Genomic DNA, 20,942 nt, shown 5'->3' with positions numbered 1-20,942 from the left:
TACACTGAACAAATGAATACCATAAGGTATGATCACAATGGGCAGAAACGAACCTGGGATGATCAAGAAACTCGGAAATTGGAGGGCAGATGACTCACTCTTTGCTACACATCGGCACATCTTCATTGCCCAGTACTTTTCTTTGCACCATCACTGCATATACAGTATCTAAACTCTGTTCTTTTTAGGCAGTAATAGGCTAGAATTCAAACTAACTTGTTTATTAGGAATTGTCGTCTAGCCTGCCTTTCAGTAATGTAGCGAGAGTAACATACATTTTAGGGGTTCTGATGGTCTGTACCCCTAATGTTTAAGCAAAGCTCATGGCATAGCCGTTGTGGAGTTTAGTGTGTACTTTTTACTCGCTTCAGTAAGTTATCATTCTAAGATATTACTGACTAAATATATGCATTCTAATATTATATATTAGTTATGCATATGAACGAAACAGAAGCGAGACAAAAACTCGCAGCTTAACCACGCACTGAGCGAATGAACAACTAAGTGAAGTGGTATCCCGTACCTGCGATCGGGTTTCTAGTTTTGATTGACACACGTAACTTACTGTCCAAATAACGCCCGCTTTTAATTAAACAGCAATGAATCAGGTTCGAGTCTGTCCAGACTTGTTCATTTATGATTCTCTCTATGTTTGTTCTTGATGCAGGCTAGTTCTATGACCAAACGAGCCATAGTGGGATGTACGGCTCCTGCACATACAAAATGCTTGCATGCTCAGTTCGTTGGCCCTTTTTTCCCTCAGATTTCGTCCAGCGATTTTGACTAACATGTATATAATTTACGTTATAGGTTTAATCGTTTTTCAATACAGAAAACTTTTAAAGCCAGAATAGATTCAATAAAAATAATCGAAGAAACTTCAATGATGGGTTGTCCCTGTGGTGAGACCGAAGAACTTTTCTGAACTATTCTGGTTGCATATTTTACAATGTAATAAAAATAATAATATAACCGTGTTGAAAGTGGGGGAACAAGAATCGAGATCGTAAGGGGTTTCAGATACATTGGTGAATGGATCCGTTGGAATGGTCTTGAGAAGAAAGCAATGGAACCTCAACGAACCAAAATACAAACAGCCTTCCACCTTATGAAAGACACCTATTAAAAAAATTCCTGTCCTGGCATTCCAAGGTCAGATTTTATAATGCAGTAGTCAAGCCTGAAGCCCTTTATGCTGCAGAAACATTGTCTGTAACTATATATGGTCCAATGGAAAAGTTGGAGATCAAGGAAAGGAAAATACTATGAAAAATTCTAGGATCCAAATTCCATAATAACGAACTTTCACACATCATCAATGAAACACTGTATAGGAAAACAGAAAGGATTGCGGACACAATAAGGAAAATGGTAATTGAATTATATGGCCAGATGCTAAGAATGGACCCAAAAAAGATAACGAATAGAATCTTCGACTATTTCCGCAATAAGTAAACCAAGCCGAATTGGTTTAAGGAAACTGAGAAGGACCTACGATAGTTCGAAATCACAGAAGAGATGCTTGTAGATAGATCCGCGAAGAAACTAACCAAAAATAAAATAAAGATATTTTAGGACAGGGCGAAGACCAAACGACTAAACAGAATTTCTGAAGAAGAGAGGAAAGCAAGATCAGAAAGGATGAAAAAGTATTGGGAGGACAGGAAAACACGACACACTAACCATTGATTGATCTATCGTACCTCAAAGTGTGTGAAACAGACAAGAAGAAGAAGAAGAAGAAGAAGAAGAAGAAGAAGACTCTGTGAGCTCGCAGAGATTGATCAAGTAGATCTTTTCCTACTTTGTAAAACCAAAGGACCCTGGTTCACCGAAGTAGAAAAATTTCTTCAAGGTATAGGGATCGCACATGAAGACATGCAGGAACGTGTTCTTCTCCAGAAGAATGTTCGAGCACACCAATGATTCCAAGAAAAGCCTAAGTAGAAAACAGACAAGAGGTGGACTGATGAGAGAAAAGAGGCTCGCAAAAAGCGAATGCATGACTACTGAATTGAAATGACATGATTTACCGCCGGCCGAAACGAAGCTGAAGAAGAAACGGTGAGTTTAAAAAGTAAGGTGAATGGACCGATATACCAATGGCAAAGGTTGGTAACACTTCACTGGAGAGACATCCAGACGACCTCTAAATTCTCACTTGTAAAGATAAAATAGCATTGAGATTTCGTTCGATTTCTTTCCAGACTTTTCTTAACTTGAGCAATTTTTTCTGGTGTTCGAAATCTTCTTAGGATACCGTTAGTTATGCGTTTTATTCGCTACAGAGCCAGTTTCGCGCCATTTTGCCACTACGTTTTTCATTGCAGACTTTGCTGTAGGTTTTCCTAAAACACTTCCAGTTTTAAACTATTGCGCAAAATGTTCTGCACAAGTCTTCCAAGAATCGTGTTTCGCATAACACACGACATTGCACGCACCAGTTTGTACAGCATTCAATTGGTCACTAAACACGTCAACTCCTATCACTAACTCACGCGTAATGACCCAAGGACGTATTCGGAAGATGCGCACGCGCAGAATAGAGACAGCAACCGATTGGTGCATCGAAATCAGGGTTTACAGCATTTTCTGTGATGAGCAGTTACGCGTCAGTCTTATAAATATTTTCTGGGCCAGTTTCATTTTTTCCCACCCAATGTTTTTCAGATGAGCTTCATTTTGACATGCTTGCGATTATTACATTTTAGTTCCTCCATTTCTTTAAATACAATTAAAAGTGTCCCGTAGGTAAAAGTATTATTTAACACGGAAGTTCTCTAGTTTCGTTGGTTTTGTTGGTTGAAGTCTTAGGGAGATTTCTAGTAATTATATTGTAAAGAACAATTTAAGTCTTGTTTAAATTGATTCTGTGGGGAACCAGTTGATGGTCTGTTTAATTTTTTCTCGTTTAAATTATCTCAAGAGGAAGAGAAAAAAGGGAGAATTGTAGGATTGGAGGAGAAATAGTTGCAAGCCATCAGCTTGCTCTAATTGCTCTAAAGGAAACTTGGAGTTAAGCACTTGTGTCCGTTGATTGTCTGCTAATTCAACTGACCTGAAGAGAGAAGCTCCAAGAGGGCCAGGTTATCGGCAGTGTCTGTCTATCCACTGGCAAACGGATTTCCGGTGCTTTGCCCGGAAACAAAGGCAAGGCGCGGAGACGTGCCCAGGATTGAGAGTGGGTCCAGATTGTTACAGTCACCAGCACCTTGGGGCCAAGGGTCTCCCTCTTCACCCTTCTCCTTTCCGGGAAAGAAGAGATTTAGTTTTATCTGTGCACTCGGACGCACTCCAGATAATTTAAAGAGATATCAGCTTTAGAAAAGGAAAAAAATAAGAAGAGAAGAGGGATAGGATAGATCAAATTTCATTCCATCCAGTATTTGCCAAGCCGTTTCATTCTAGATACATTACAGTTTCAGCATTCGATATTTCTCAAACTATTTTATACTCACATATATTTTAATTTTTGATTGTACTTTGTATAAATAACTTTCCCTGGAGTCTTAGTATCCCATTCGTTTTTTGATGGTATTGAAACTGCTTTAGTATTTCAAATCGTGAGTTAAACACATAACATTTCTCTATATTTTAATATTTGTAATTCCTAGGTTCAGTGCCACAGAGGTACGGTACTCAAGACTTGACCTTTATTGGAGGAAATATTTTTAAACATTAATAAGTTAGAATGCAAACGTATTTGAACAAGGCGCAAGTTATTATCCAGTTGCTATACAGTTACGTAAGGTGAGTTGCATACATTTTAGGGGTTCTAACAGTTCAGATCGCTAATACGTGGACTGTTCTGGAAGTTATTTTTCCCAACTGTGTTGTATATGTTTATTGAAAAACTCAGTCTATCCGGACATTCTGGATTGCCATAAGAACGAACTTTATCTACATTAAAAAATTTAAAAAATCAATTTTAACATTGACATCAAATGATAAATAACTCAAAAAATCGAACAGTAATAACACAATATATAGTGTACAGCATTCTCTTTCTCTGACTCCAACTCTTCGTAAGGGTGTAGCGGCATCACGCGACAATCCTTTTGGTGATCTGCCTCCAGGAGTCTCTGCTTTGGGCATGGTGTTTTGCTTGCTGTAAGCTCACCCTGTTCAAGCTCTTGATCTGGCCCATCCATCGAAACGGTGCATGTCCTCTAGGTCTTCGCCCGTCGACTTTTCCCCTCTATGATAAGTATTTCCATTGTCTCCTGTCTTCTGGCAATATGACCAAAATATCTGAGTTGTTTTTGGTTGATAAGGGTCGACAGTCTTGTTCTGTTGCAGGATCGATTCATTAGTACGGTGTTCTGTCCATGGTATTCGCAGTAATCTCCTATAGCACCACATTTCTAGAGCATCACTCCTGCGGCGGTCCGCCATCTCCATCGTCCAAGTTTCTGCTGCATAGGTTGCGATGGGGATGGTCAGAGTTCGAATGAGGGTGAGCTTTACCTTGGAAATGATGGAGGTGTCCTTCCAGATGCGTGTAAGTTTTCCTGTTGAATCTCTTGCAATCGCAATGTGCTTACGGATCTCAGGTTCACAGTCTCCGGTATTTGTGACAATAGATCCCAGATACTCGAAGCAATTGATAACCTCATAATAAGCAATTCTTGTTATGGCAGGTGTGTTGTTATTAAAACGATCTACAATCATCACTTTGGTCTTTGGAATTAAAAAAATTTGAAAGCGCAATACATTCTTTATTCGAATGGGCAACCATGGAGTGCAACTAAAACGATTTAAGGATACTTTGAAATGTAATTTTAAAACATGTCAAACTGACACTGTCAACTGGGAAATTATATTCAATGATAAGGAAAAATGGAGACAAATCGTATCTGATGGAGTTAAAAATTTTGAATAAGACAGAATAAAAGAGACGGAATCTGAGGAAAAACTCGAGCAAGAACGAAGAATGGTGATCTCTCAAGACCCTCAGTTGCTGCTGCAGCTAGTATGTGCTGTTATACTAATAGTCTGTGGGCCTAGAATTTGGACTAATCAGCCACTAAAAACAACAACAACAACAAAAACAACAACAACTGATATTCCAAAATACATATATAAATTCGTTTGGCGAATAAATGCATAGGATGATGATGTTGATGATGATATTTAGCACAACAAGGACAAAGGGGCACACAGTTAAATTGCTTCTTGTAGTGAGATATACTCTTTGTAATGACCGTGAAGAAATTATATTGCTACAGTAGAATTCCATTAGTCCGGCATCCAATAGTCCGGAACGCTCGATGGTCCGACACCATTCCAGAATTTTTAATATAATTAATGATCTCTCCTGAACAATTTGATGCATTTGTCGAAACCATTGGAAGTGTATTGTTTATTATTTCAAAGTAAATAGTGCAAATGTATCTGATACAATCCAGTTGTTATGCATTGACTTAAATATCTCTCTTTGGAAATATTCAGTCTGGAAGGCTGTGTGCTATACTGAGTACTGGAAAGCCAACCATATGGTAAAAAACCAGATTTTAAAAAATTGAATATATCGGCCACGTTCAAAAACGGGTGGGAACATGCCTTCAAAAATTGAAGCGGGCAGAAGGAAAAGAGAAGTTGTAGATGGAAAGTCTCTAAATGGTAAAGGAAGACTTAGAGATAAAAATATCGATGAACTTCGGCATTATTATGGAATGACAATAAGAAACAACACGATTGAAAAGAGGACTGTGTTATTAAACTAATGATTGTGATGATCAACATTTTACTGCAAAACGCGGTGTTAGAGCTGTTTTACTGTACGCCTTAACCTATATCGTAGTAAGAGGTACCGCCCGATAGTCCGGCATTTTCGGTAATCCGGCACCGGGCCGGTCCCGTTCGTGCCGGACTATCGGACTTCTACTGTATTTGAGTCATGAGTTAACTGTACTAAATAACTGTGTGCCTGCGAGGCCCTCCCTTGGTCCAAGTGAAGACCAATTTGTCTACTTATAAATACCATTGCTTTTCACATCAATCTTGCCTAAGTCGGTTCCAGTAATATACAAAACTAACAAAAGTAGTTTTAAAATCAAGAATGACAACAAGCAGATTATTGAAGCAACAAGAGTGAATATTGTTACATCAGCAGTTAATGAATGTTTGTAATGTTACGGATAAAATAGTCTTTTTAAGTATTGTTCCTTTTATGTATGTATGTATGTATGTATGTATGTATGTATGTATGTATGTATGTATGTTCAGTCTTCAGCCCTAAGGCTGGTTGGATCCCCAATAGCTCCGCCACCAGCTGTCATAGATGGTCTAGGCATCACTGAAGAGGCGTACTAGGGAAATAAAGAGCGAGGTAGTTTCTCGTTGCTTTCCTCACCGAGCCAGAAGTTGCTATTACATATCAGTCTGCCAAGTCCACTGAAATGCATGCACCAACTGACCCTATGAGCAACATTTTCATGCCATTCTTAGGACTGGATGCAGAAGGAATGGTATTACTAACATCGCTCATACCCCAGTCACTTTCATATTGTCAAAGCCAAGGATAAGACAGAGACAGATCAATGAAAGTAACGAAGTTGCTCTAGCCCATACCTGAAGACATAGTTTCCCTTAGGTGATGTAAATGCTGTCGAAACAAATTTAGCCTTGAACAAATAAACAGAATGTTGGAAGAGGAGAACGATGTAGAGCAAAATACCTTCCATTCTTCAGACGAAGAAACTGTATTTGATTTGCATTTGTGATTAACCCTCTGCTGATTTAATTATTTTTCGTTTGCGTTTGGTGACGAAATATTTCAAGCTTCAAATATCAACTTGCATTCAGTGTCTTAGATTTACCAACAATTCTTAACTGGGGCTAATACCTTAAACACTCGGATGTTATGTGGTTTGCCATGATAGAATATATTTTTCGTGATTTTACGCTAAGCTTTTAACATCCTAAAACCGATCATTACTGCCTACTGGCCATGGGTACGTATTGCAAGGCGCAGGTATACTTGCACGACCGTAGGTACTCCTGAAGCCTGTGGTAATATATGGGGGAGGGCCCACGGAAAATGAACGCTAGTTGACAGGGTGGAAGGAGTACCTTTGGTTATAGGGCTGTTTTGTCGTCTGTTATGAAACAAAAAAGGCATCACTAGCATGTGAAGGTGTACAACTACCTCTGCCTACAATCTGTATTCACTTACACAGGTGGGCGATATGTTGCCTCATGGCAACATTGTGCAGTAAAGGATTAATATTTGGGTGAATTTAATTTTGGGGATCAAATAATGTTAATGATTAAGTTGATTATGATACTGAATCATTTATTGACAGATAACTCTGTGACAGATTCAATAAAATTGTTATCTGCTTAAATTATGAACCCGGAAATAACGCTGACCTACAGGAAAGATATTCGTGATTGATTTGTATTTATGACTGATAACGGGGCGAATTGAATTTCAATTTAATATTTTATACTGAAGTTTTCCTTAAACATTATTCATTATAAGCTGTTTCATAATTTAAGTCAGTAGAATAATTTTTTTTAATATGGGCCTCAGAAGAACACCTCCCCTCCCCAAGCTCCTTGGTCCTCCGTGTAACAACCAAATCTTCGTCTTTATAGGGTTAAGCCCGCAGTTGCTAACTTACCTGATATTGATATATTTAAGCTGGATATTTTTATTGACTCACTTAGTAGCTTACACATTTTCAGGAATGAAGACGAAGTTGTAAAATTTGTGGAATCTTTAGAAAACACTGCTAAATTGAACCTTAAAACAGAGTACACATTTTAGAGCTGTAAGTTGAGTTCATGACCTTGTTTGGATGATGAATGAAGTCGGACTGTTCCACTTGTCGCGCTGGCATTCTCCTTTGTCTCACGTTAAGAACCCTCACAAAACACCTCTTGCTCTTCTTGCGCACGAGGCAGCCACTTCATAAATACATCTCTGAGTTAAACGCTCCCCAACTCGCCTTTGTCGAAGTGGAAACAGTCACAGCATATTGCACAAGTGGTAGGATTATTATACTCAAGGTATCATTATTTCACTTGTTTCAACTTCGTACCCACCCTCCTCTACTGTCCAAATGCTTTTGAATGAACATTTATCACATAGAGTCCTCGTTCTTTATGAACGCTATATAATTTTTAACACACCCAGTGAGTTAGCTGCATGGTTCTGGCCACTCAGCTGGGAGCTTGCATTCGGGAGATGGAAGGCTTGAACCTTTCTGTTGGCAGGCCCGAAGATGGTGGTTTCCTGTTTTTTTCTACAGCAAAACATTCCTAGAGCTGTACGTAAATTTTATTTTGTTTACAAGTTGCTTTACGTCGCACCGACACACATAGGTCTTACGGCAACGATGGGACAGGAAAGGGCTAGGCGTGGGAAGGAAGCAGCCATGTCCTTAGTTAAGGTACAGCCCCAACACTTTCCTGGTGTGAAAATGGAAAACCTCTAAATACCATTTTCAGGGCTGCCGACGGTGGGGTTCGAACCCACTATCTCCCGAATACTGCTGTTCTTAAGTTAGAGCCAATGCTGCTCCTTCGAAATCCGGCTTTTCCCCATCCTTACATCGCCCTAATTCTTCTTCTTAAAACCGAATATTTACTGCAATTTGTCTTCTCTAATTTTTTTCTACTTGCTTTACGTCGCACCGTACAATGGGAGAGGAAAGGCTTAGGAATGGAAAGGAAGCAGCCGTGGCCTCAGTTAAGGTACAGCACCAGCATTTGCCTGGTGTGAAAATGAGAAACTACGGAAAACCATCATCAGGCCTGCCGACAATTGGGTTCGAACCCACAATCTCCCGGATGCAAGCTCACAGCGACTTCTCTAATTTCAACACTATCATCATGTTGTGATCTTTCTTACCTTTAAAATTCCCACTCAGACATATTCATCTACTAACATAATTTCACGCAGTAACTCCAATAATTCGTGAAGTTCCTTAAACAATGCATGAGTGTTGGAGATGTGTCATTTGATGATTTCTTTGTTGCAGGCGCAGGTGGAGTGCAGATAACAGATCTCCGTGTACCGCCCGCGGTTCGCAATGGTTCAAGCGGTACTTTACTAGATTGTGAGTACTCTTTACGTCCCGAAGAGTTGGACGCTGACTCTGGCCTCGTGGTCAAGTGGTTCTTCAACAATGAACCTGCGCCAGTCTACCAGTGGATTCCTGGACAGAAGCCTCAAGAGCTAGGTGTCCTGCAAGGTAGACTGAACCTAGAATATAGGGCCTCTGAACATAGAGCGACCATGCATCGTGCTCTCTACATTGTCAACCCAACGACAGAACTCTCTGGAGACTATAAGTGCTTCGTGTCCACTTTCAAGGACGAGGATTTTATGACGAAAAAGATGGTTGTCTTTGGTAAGTAAAACTACCATATACTTCAATTCAAAGATCCTAAAGCACTTGTGAAAGTAGTTTCGATATTGTGTACTCTTTATCCGCTTAAGGCTTGAACCATTTACTTAGATTATTTCCTATGAAGGCGAATTTCTTGACTAAATAACTTTTGATATTTTATTAAATATGAGACAGTTTTCTGTGCTTAACCATAACAAACTTATCTATAGCGGGGGTTGGATAGTGGAGGGGAACAAATCCGTTCGGCGGGGAAAAGGATGTACTGTCCCCTTCTCCGGGGTCGCTCAGTCGGCGGAGCGAGAGTCCCAAAAGGGTGGACAGTTCGCAGGGCCAACTTGCTATTACGGGACAGACCTTCAGAAGATTTATATTTGCAGGGCCATTGGTGACTGGATAGCAGACATACATAATGTGGAATAAAAATCAGAACAAAATAACAAACTGGTTTATCAAAATGAAAATAACAATTCAGTCTGGACAATGCTAGGAAAGAAATTACATTATAACATTTCTTAAACATAATTTAACTGATTATTCTTCTCATTAACAAATGACAATGAGTCCTTGGCATGCTTAGCGAATTCATTGGATTCAATTACACCTTCAGTGAACTTCCAACCGAAGCCATTCTCTGTAACATTTGATCAATCACGTAATTAGTGATACTGTCGTAATAATTGCAACAAAACAATGTCACACTGAACATGAAATAACCATATTTCATTACTTCCTTAATCTTTACGAATTACCCATTGATTAATTCTTTCTTTAGAATATCTTTGACAATATTTTGTGTCTAATTTATATTGGCATATTTTGAGAAAAATTTCTTGTAATACTACTTTGTCATACTTATGAGAAATCCTTCCTAAATCATTTTCTCACACCTTTGAGAAATTATTTACAACTTATTCTTGAGAAATTCTATACAATTCATTTTCGAGAAATGCTTTACAATTTTGAGAAATTCCTTGAGAAATTCTTTGGCGTATTTCCCCTCTCTCGCAGATTTCGCTCGACTGTATTCCTTTATAAATCATAACAACGATTTCTAACTGACTAGAATTCTATGGATGGATAGAGCATCACGTAACACCACGCGTAGTCAACAACAACAACATCATTGACTAATAAATCACATAAAAACATGAAAAGAATAAGCATTCTTGGAACGGCATGGATAACTGTCACGTAACAACATAATCACACCAACAATTTATAGGCGGATTTTTCACACAGTTGAAACTATCACACTTTATTACTATCATTCATTTATTATTATATTGTCCTCTTAAATTTTATTGAAGACCCTTATAGCATGAACCGATCATAATAAGAATTCATCAGGACTATTGTTACAAGACGAAATAGGATGAATAAATTAATCTCGAAGAAATAATCATCACCACCATCATCGGAAAGATGTGTCTGTGAGCCCCAGGAAAGGCTAATAACATGCAAGTCATACATTATTCAATATCGGTTGTTGAGCGAAGGAAAGAACTATTATTAGTCCCTAAATATTATCAAGTCACCATAAATCACTATCATCCCTATAATTCACCATAATCACTATGACTGACATGCACCCTAGTGGTCCAATATCGTCAATTTCATCGTAAATTCACCATCACAATATCGTTCAGTTTTATTCTCAACAACCAGTCAAATACACGACTTTCAGTATTATTATAATAATTATTTTTATTTCTCCTACTATGGCTCCTAGAAAACGTCTTCTCGATGAGCTGCTTCTAGTACACTTCAGTTAACATCCCTTCTGATATCAATCATATCACAAAACTAATAGTTCATTAAGCCTTCGATTTATTAGTATTTTACTCCTATATTTAAATTCATCCTCCTCGTCATGATTATTATGACCACATTTTATTCTTCTTCTTCTGCTTAATTTTAGGTCTTAATCCCCCATAATTCCTTTTGAAGATCTTAATTATTCATGACCTCGTAAAACTAACTGGCAGCTGGGATTACTTATCACCGAATCAAAAACACAAACATTATTCCAAGAGAATGCAAAGATAGAAAATGTAGAAACCATATATCAAAGAATGCATGAATACTCTACCATCACCATTTAAGTACAACATTTCAAAAGAAACTACACTCCTCTAAGCAAGAATACAATCTACTAGTCATCGACTGAAAGAGAAGAAATTCTACAATGGTACTTATGGTTCCGATGGAAATCCTTGGCGTCGGGATGCAGCTATGGGCGTCGGCGTCCTCTTCTTCCGCTATGGAGGCTTATAGATGGATAAGTTCATCGCGCTGGCGTGCACACTTTGGCTTAACCCATCATGACTACGGCTACGTACAGCAGCGTTGAATCACTCCAACAATGTTCCAGAAAATTCCAGGGTTTTCCTCTCGTTCGTTGCATGATGTCTGCTAGTCTTCACAGATGTAGCTGAAACTGAAATTTTGTATCATAAAATAGGATCCACACTAGTTGTATACCACTAAATTATTTACGACACTTAACGGGCACAATGATGTACACTCAGGTTCGGTTTTACCCCAAGCTTCGAATTCTGAACACATTCACAAGATTACAGTAAGTCTTGAAGCTGACGGAACATTATTACTGGTACTACGATGTTTTATAGGCCAGGTTTCCTCTCGAATATTCACTTCAGATATTTCATTTCCCTTATAATTTCCAATAAGACATTCCATAGATTTCTACTGCAACACTCGGCATAAATGAGCGCACGAACTGTCTGTGGTTTCGCAAGTTCTACACGGTGAAATGTGCGGCTGTAACAACCTCCCTCTATACTGAATTAGGCTGACGAAAAGTTGGACTAGCACTCAAATAAAACAGTTTTGGTGCCATACGAGAAATAGACAGTTAATAACACTGTCCGCGAACATTCATCTTTTCCCCAGAGGTTAAAATTATACGACGTTTTTCCAGAAGACTGTATTATTTGACTTCTCCTTAGAGACTCTTCTGTTCGATTCTCCCCTAAAAACTGTAATGTTCTCTTCAACTTTTCCTTAGAGATTCTGCTTCGACTTCTTTCTAGAAAGATCTTAAAACCTTCCAGCACCTTCCTCGATTTTCATTGGCTGTTGACCTCCTTATGACGTGATTCGTTCTTCACACCGGCAATTAGATTTCTCCAAAATCGTTCCCCTCTCGGCTGTCGGCGCGTTAGGTGACGTAACTGCGTGACGTGGCGACTTTCACCAGCCTGTTGACCTAGTTCATACTCGCCCGCAGCGGCACGGCACGGTGACAGCTGATGCACTCCTACTCGGAAACCAATGTTCCGTTACAAAAATTACTCCAGCTTCCCCAAATTCAATCAGGCACCATTTAAACGGGTACAGTACCAAGTGGCCTCAGTCCATTTGCGTTGGAATGTATTTGAAACTGAACGCATTATGATAGTTTTTGAATAAATAAATGTGAAACAATAAAATAAATGGTTACCTTGTATGACCTTATATTTAGTGAGAAAATAATGCGGAAAAATCAGTCTCGAGTGGTGAGGGACTGCCTAAGGTCATAAAATTTGGTGCAGATAAGTGTAATCTAACCGATATTGCACAAGTACTTTGTACCAGAGTAACTTCCAGAGCGATTAATTAAGAGCTAACGAAAAGTTATGTCAAATATTGTTTTACCAAATTTCAATTAATATAGTAGCCTGGGGGAGGAAGGAATATCTTAGATGTATGTGATCGTTGAGGTTGCTTTAGTTGGCTCTTTGATTGAAGTGTATTTCTTTAGCCTCCTTTATATTTAAATATTTGCTTTTATTTTCGATGATGACAATGACTGAGGGTTGCTGCCCAAGGACAGAAATATTCATATCTCTGAATCCGAGGTTGAAACTTCACATGATGGTTGCTCCCATATATTACATAACTTAGGGTTTAAATCATTCCAGTTCTATGGGTTTCAAAAGTGTGTTAAATACGAAAATAAATCATAATTTCCCAGAAAAAAATTGACTTCCGAACTGAGGGTGCATTTACAGGCTTGGCCAACAGTGGCCTCCCCAAAAATTAAAACTTTGAATGGTGACTTTCATTTTAAACCGTAGCAAAGCACGGGTTTCTTGCAAATAAATAAATAAATGAATGAATAAATAAATAAATAAATGAATAAATAAATAAATAAATAAATAAATAAATAAATAAATAAATAAATAAATGTTTCTGTTCCGACCAAACTGTATCAGGTTTACAAGGGCTTACGAATATTGCATTATCAGATTTTTCACAATTATTGTCGTTTCTCTAATATTACCACTTTTCAATTTGGTAAACATTTTCGTCTTTATCCTAGGATAAGAGTTAATAGAGGATGAATATGAACTTGTATTTCCGCTAAAACAATAATCACCGCCAACCACTGCACAGAGTCTGATCACTGAGTTAGAAATAAACTGCTTCCGGAACCAAACGAACGGAGAGTTGAATTGACCAAGCTAAAACTCACAGCTATGGAAGTTAAATCGTTATTTAACATCAGAAGTTTGACCCGACAAGGGAACACTGATGCGGATGTGTTTACTCCACGCGGAATTAACTGTTGCTGCTACGGTAAAGGTCAGATTATATTTAACAGCTCCAGATTTGTGCCTCAGAATAAAACAAGCGTTGCACTACATGCCTTTGGTCTACCTCATATATTTTTAACTATAAGATGTTTTTTCTTCATTTTAAAACACTGTCTCCTGATAAATCCACATTATGCGGTACAGAGCAGATTGGAAAATATCTATTGTTTTGTACAATGAGACAGCACCACCAGCATTAGAACTGATACTAGAACCACTGGCGTCCCCCTGTATGGTGTAGTGGTTAGGGTGATTAGCTGCCAACGCCGGAGGCCCGGGTTTGATTGCTGGCTCTGCCACGAAATTTGAAAAGTGGTACGAGGGCTTGAACAGGGTCTACTCAGCCTTGGGAGGTCAACTGAGTAGAGGTGTGTTCGATTCCCACCTCAACCATCCTTGAAGTGGTTTTCCGTGGTTTTCCACTTATCCTCCAGTCAAATGCCGGGATGGCACCTAACTTAAGGCCATGACCGCTTTCGTCCCTCTTCCTTGCCTGCCCCTTCCGATCTTCCCATCCGGCCACAAGGTCCTTGTTTAGCATAATAGATGAGGCCACCTGGGCGATTTACTGGCCCTCCTCCCCAGCTTTATCCCTGACTCAAAGTCTCACACTCCAGGGCACTGCCCTTGAGACACTAAAGGTGGGATCCTTCATTGAGTCCGGGGGAACAAACCTAACCTGCAGGGTAAACAGATTAACTTGTTCGGTATCACTAGGGCATATAGTCCAGTGTTCTCCCTAGGACCTTGCTAATGGACGCTCCGCCTAGCGGCTTTCACTAACTGTCCGGCTACTAGAACCTAGTTATATGCTAGTAACAAAATAGTTCAAGTTGCTTTACGTCTCACCGACACGACGACGATTGGATAGGAAAGGGTTAGGAGGAGGAAAGAAGCGACCGCGGTCTTAGTTAAGGTACAGCCCCAGAGTTTATCTGGTGTGAAAATGGGAAACCACAGAAAACCATCTTCACAGCTGCTCGCTCCTAACCGCACGGCCAACTCACCCGGCTTACGTAATATCAATACATATTTGAGTCATTGCGCGCCACCAATTCAAGTTTAAATAATGTAAAACTGTTTATTTAAATGCAAAATGTTCGTTATTGTCAGCACAATTGAACGAGTTACATCGGAGTTTAAATATTCAACTTATCACGTTGTGTCGTGAGCGAGTGGTGTCTGGATTAGCGTGGAATTGCATGTGAGCACTCGATTCCGTCTGACGCAACAAACCCGCCTGGCTCTCCACAGCAACCGAGTGATTATCGACGAGCAGTGAAACACTAGAAGTTCAAAATACTCTGTTACGTCTTCTTGGTGATAACACTAAAATAGTTAATTTTTGCAGTTAATGTTTACTTGTCTGAGTATTATTGTTAATGTCCTGAGGGGAATAAGTTGAAAATTTATTCTTTTTTTTACGTAGTATTCCCCGCTTCTCGGCTACCCATACCTCCCAGCCAGCTGACGAAAATTTCTGGTGGGAACAATGTATGTACAAACACCAATTCTGTCAGTCTAGTTCAGGGCCTCTCAAACGCCCAAAATCTCACGCGTGCAGAGCGAGGCGCAAGAGCTTCGTGCACTGTGCATCGGTGCCGCTCGGTGCCGCTCGGATCAACGCTTCGTCTCTGGGCTACTCGGCTAAGCTCGGCTTTACTCGGCTATACTCGGCTCAACTCAGCCCGGATTAGGAGCGCTACGGCGCAAGTGGGGCAGAGGGAGACAGGCGGAGCGAGCGAGAGAGGCGTGAGGAAAGAGAGAGTAAGCGCTATTGCTCCAAATCGAGGAGTGGGGGGTCTGCACTCTGGTCAACCAAGCGAAGTCGTCTTTTGCACCGTGCACAGTGCATGCACCACGCGCATGCACCCTGAGAGGCCCTGGTCTAGTTGTTGGTACCGGTAGTTATTATTGTTTTAACCCTCAAACACACCGCTGGCGTGTAATCCACTCCAGTCGATTAATTTCTGTTCACTAGCGCACAAATATGTATTTGTTAATCTCAGACTCTCAGCATATGGAAGGGACTAGATCAGGTTTCAACAATCAACCGTTAATTACCAAATTTGGGAATATCGCTGAAATGGACAAATTTAAGTATTTAGGTGAAATTATTGAACCAACAGGGTTAAATCAACAAGCTAACAAAGAAAGAATTTAAAAACTTTAAAGAGCCTACAAAATTACTTGCAACAGATACAATAAAAGAACTTTGTTGTTGTTGTTGTTGTTGTTAGTCGTTTAGTCGCTTTCGACTCTCCGTGACCCCATAGACCAAAGTGCGCCATTTCTTCCTGTCGTATACTATTTTCCGAAGTCTTTCTAAATTGAGAGCCGTGGCTTCCTTGATGTCATCAATCCACCTCATCCGTTTCGCCCTCTTCTCCTGTTATCATCAGTCTTCCCCAGCATTAAGGTCTTTTCCAGTGAATCATGTTTTCTCATGATATGACCGAAGTACTTTAGTTTTTGCCTGAGTATTTGACCTTCCAGTGAACAGCCTGGGTTGATTTCCTGTAATATGGACTTATTAGATCTCTTCGCAGTCCACGGAACTCTAAGGAGTTTTCTCCAACACCATAGTTCAAATGCATCTGTTCTTCGGCGCTCAGCCTTTCTTACTATCCAGGTTTCGCTTCCGTACATTGCTACTGGGAAGACCATAGCCTTCACTATACGAATCTTCGTTCTTAAAGTTACGTCTCTACTCTTGAAAACGTTATCAAGGTTGGCCATTGCCTTCCTCCCAACGAGCAAGCGTCTCTTAATTTCATGGCTGCAATCGCCATCAGCAGTTATTTTGGAGCCCAAGTAGATGAAACTAGGAACAACCTCCATTGTTTCACCATTTATATGCCAGGAGGTGATAGGTTTAGTTGCCATGATCTTTGTTTTCTTGACATTCAACCTTAGTCCAGCTTTTGCACTTTCTTCTTTCACCTTCATTAGTAGATACTTAAGTTGTTCTTCACTTTCTGCCAACAGGGTGGTGTCATCAGCATATCTAAGGTTATTTATATGTATCCCACCAATTTTAGCTCCAGTTTCTGTTTCATCTAATTTGGCATTCCTCATCACATACTCTGCATATAAGTCGAATAAGTAAGGTGACAATATGCAGCCTTGACGTACACCTTTCTCAATCTTGACCCATTCAGTTGTTCCATATAGGGTTCTCACCGTAGCTTCCTGATCAGAGTAGAGATTTCTCATAAGGCAAATAAGATGATCTGGTACTCCCATAGTCTTGAGTACTTGCCACAATTTATTGTGGTCGACACAGTCAAAGGCTTGAGCATAGTCAATAAAGCATAAGTATAGGTCTTTCTGGAATTCTCTTGCTTTCTCCATAATCCAGCGAATATTAGCAATTTGATCTCCGGTTCCTCTGTCTTTGCGGAAACCGGCTTGTTCTTCAGGTAGTTCTCGATCTACATACTGCCGAAGCCTATTTTGCAGGATCTTGAGCATAACCTTATTAGCATGCGATATAAGTGCGATTGTTTGGTAGTTTAAACATTCTTTAGCGCTTCTCTTCTTTGGAATTGGGATGAACACTGAGTTTTTCCAATCTTTTGGCCACTGCTGGGTTTTCCATATTTGCTGACATATTGAATGTAGCACTTTCACAGCATCCTCTCCAAGGATTTTGAACAGTTCTGCTGGGATTCCATCGTAACCACTTGCCTTATTGTTTGCAATACTTTCTAGGGCCCACTTGACCTCACTTTCTAAGATATCTGGTTCTGGCTCTGACAACAGAGTAACTTCATCATCAGGAGTATTCCCAACATTCCTATACAAATTGCCTACATATTCCCTCCACCTTTCTTTAATCTCCTCTGCTTCAGTAAGATCTTTTCCATTTTTATCTTTTATCATTCCAATCTTAGCCTGGAATTTCCCTCTGATGTTTCCAATTCTTATGTAAAGATCTCTTGTCTTACCCAGTCTGTTATTTTCCTCAACTTCCTTACACTGTTCATTCAAAAAGGCATTCTTATCTCTTCTAGCTAGTTTCTGAAACTCTGCATTTAATTTAGACATTTTCGATCTTTCCCCTTTGATTTTTGCATTCCTTCTTTCTTCTGCTATTTGTAGTGCTTCACCCGATAACCATTTGGCCTTCTTCTTGTTCTTTTTCTTGGGAATATACTTTTCCGCTGTCTCCTTAACAACACAACGTACTTCTGACCATAGCTCTTCTGGAACTCTATCTCTTAAATCTAATCCATTAAATCTGTTTCTAACCTCTACTGTATATTCAAGAGGTATGCTATTTAGGTCATATCTGCTTGATGGTTTAGCTCTGTCAATCCTCTTTAATTTGAGCCGGAATTTGGAAATTAAGAGCTCGTGATCTGATCCACAATCAGCCCCAGGCTTTGTTTTGGATGACTGTACAGCACTCCTCCACCTTTGACTACAGAGTATGTAGTCGATCTGATTCCGACATTTACCATCTGGCGATGTCCAGGTGTATAGGCGTCGTTTGGGCAATTGAAACAGTGTGTTGGTAATGACCAGTGAGTTGTCTTGACAGAATTCTAGGAGTCTCTGTCCAGCTTCATTTGTTGTGCCAAGGCCAAATTTTCCCGTTACTCCATCTACAGTTTGATTTCCTACTTTGGCATTCCAGTCGCCAATAATGAAGACGACATCCTTCTTTGGTGTTAACTGTAGCAATTCTCGTAAGTCTTCATAAAACTGGTCAATATCTTCCTCTTCAGCTTCAGTGGTTGGTGCGTAAATTTGTATGACTGTGATGTTAAAAGGTTGGCCTTGAAAACGTACAGACATCATTCTATCAGTTTTAAAATTGCACCCCATTACAGTGTTACGCACCCTGTTGCTAACTATGAGGGCAACTCCATTTTTCCTTTGGTTTTCATGTCCAGAATAGTATACCATGTACTCATCTGTAGCAAATTCACCCATACCAATCCATCTCACTTCGCTTATTCCCACTATATCGATGCCCAGTCTCTTCATTTCTCGTTTGACTATATCCAGCTTTCCTTGATACATGGATCTTACATTCCAAGTTCCTAAACAGTACTGTTCCTTGCAGCATCGCACATTTCTTGAGGCTTCTCTCAACGTAGTTCCCCCGGAGATCCGACTGGGGAACTTGAAACTCCGGAATATTTTGAACTGAGCAAAGCCATGGGGTTTTCTTGGGAAAATTACAGTGGTGGTTTCCCATTGCCTTCCACTGTCCTCCACTCCTGTTGGCTCACTGACCCAGTTTCCCGCTGGGGTTGTAAATCCAACCTTCCACTGGGTTGCTCAGCTTAACAGGGGCACCACGCGTAGGTAGGATTTGGAGAATTGAGGTGTGAGAGGCTAAGTGAACTCTCTTGGTGAGTTCATATATTCGCATCACACCCCCGTTTCTAGCCAGAGTCTCAAGATGTTCGTAGAGACTCCCCCAGGTCGTTTCCTGGGCCCATAAAAGAACTACTGTATATCAAAAAGACAAAATTACGACATTATAACACAGTAGATGCACTTTATGCACCTAAAACTATTATAATTGGTGGCAAATCTCGAATAAAGATGATAGAAAAACAAGAATTAAAAATCCTAGGGTAATTCTTGGGACCCAAGTGCGAAAATGGAATTTGGATGTAAAAGTATTCACATGAAATATATCAAGTTACAGAAAAAAATCACATACCGTTCAAGATAGAATAAAATTCAGAATCATAATTCACAAGCACGAATTTTCTGTAAATCCCACTCGACTAAATACAGGATGGACTGAATAACGTAAAAAGGAACACAGAGAGAGGATGAAGGGATACTGGAAAGAGGGGAAGGAAAACCAAAAGAAGTGTCAATAAGTTCAAGCGCGCTCCTTAGTTGGGCGTAACGAATCAAGAAAGAAACAAGATTCTCAGTGCTTTTCCATCCGTATCTCATATCTTAAACAAAGCAGCCATTTCGCACGTTGCTGTTGAATATTCCATTTCGTAAAAGTTTGACTGGGGTGGATTGCACCCCGTGCGTCTGTTAGTGTAACAGAATCCCATCGGTTGATTTTTGAGACTAATATGCTTGTTACTTATCAGTAGAGCCCAGATTTCCATGCAGTATCAAATCTCAAAATATGCATGCATTCATGCACTATCATTTTCGGTCCCAGACACGATTAGCCCAAACAAGCTAAAGTGGTATTTCAATATTCTTACGTAAAAAGCCTTAAGGCGTTACATTTACTGGCACGTAAAACAGCTGCGCGGGACAAAATTACCCCACCTTGGTGTCTCCGAAAACTTTACAAGTAGTTATTGGGATTTAAAATCAATAATAGTATTATTTAGTTTTTGGGGTTCTGTATCAGAACTTCAAATTACACACACAGCACGGCACACTGCCAACCACTGCAGAAACACATAATTATTCAATACACCCTTCTGTCGTAAAACCAGGCAAAGTCCACTCCCTAAGTCTCACAAACCTAACAACGTTAGGGTCCGATCAGAGTAAGAAACGGGCTTCTATATCCTATGTTTAGGGAGCTATGAAAATTAAAGTGTTGTCTAGATCTCGCATGTTAAATACTCTCTAGACTACAAGGGTTGACTAAGTGAGGTCTGGTAGAAAGATGAATGCGGTGAATCTGGTAGAAGTCAATGGAACCAATGGCATACTTGGCTAGGGGCCCTGCGGTCTCAAGTTTAAAACCTAGGGTTGCCCCTTTTAATGGCCTCTTACAAAAGGAAGGGGATACCATGGACAAACCAACGGGCACAGCTTGTTGCACAGGTATTCCCAAAAGGTAAAAATAGTAACAAAAAGCGTAACAACTAAGAAACTACTGCACTGGGTGAGTTGGCCGTACGGTTAGGAGCGCGCGGCTGTGAGCATGCATCCGGCAGATAGTGGGTTCGAATTTCACTGTCGGCAGCTCTGAAGATGTTTTTTCCGTGTTTTCCCATTTTCACACCAGGCAAACGTTGGGGCTGTATCTTAA

The 20,942-nt window shown here is 40.0% G+C and overlaps 1 protein-coding gene across 1 annotated transcript in view; it reads left to right on the top strand.

Annotated features, from left to right (window-relative positions):
• LOC136884122 (uncharacterized) overlaps positions 1 to 20,942 on the top strand; it is a 736,079-nt gene that overhangs the window by 423,826 nt on the left and 291,311 nt on the right. The window contains exon 2 of the mRNA XM_068229796.1: positions 8,991 to 9,362. Within this exon, the coding sequence (XP_068085897.1) occupies positions 8,991 to 9,362 (372 nt within the window). The remainder of the gene's footprint in view (positions 1 to 8,990; positions 9,363 to 20,942) is intronic.

This window comes from Anabrus simplex, chromosome 12, assembly GCF_040414725.1.
Source record: "Anabrus simplex isolate iqAnaSimp1 chromosome 12, ASM4041472v1, whole genome shotgun sequence".
Taxonomy (NCBI): domain Eukaryota; kingdom Metazoa; phylum Arthropoda; class Insecta; order Orthoptera; family Tettigoniidae; genus Anabrus; species Anabrus simplex.
This window is presented reverse-complemented; position numbering and strand designations above follow the sequence as displayed.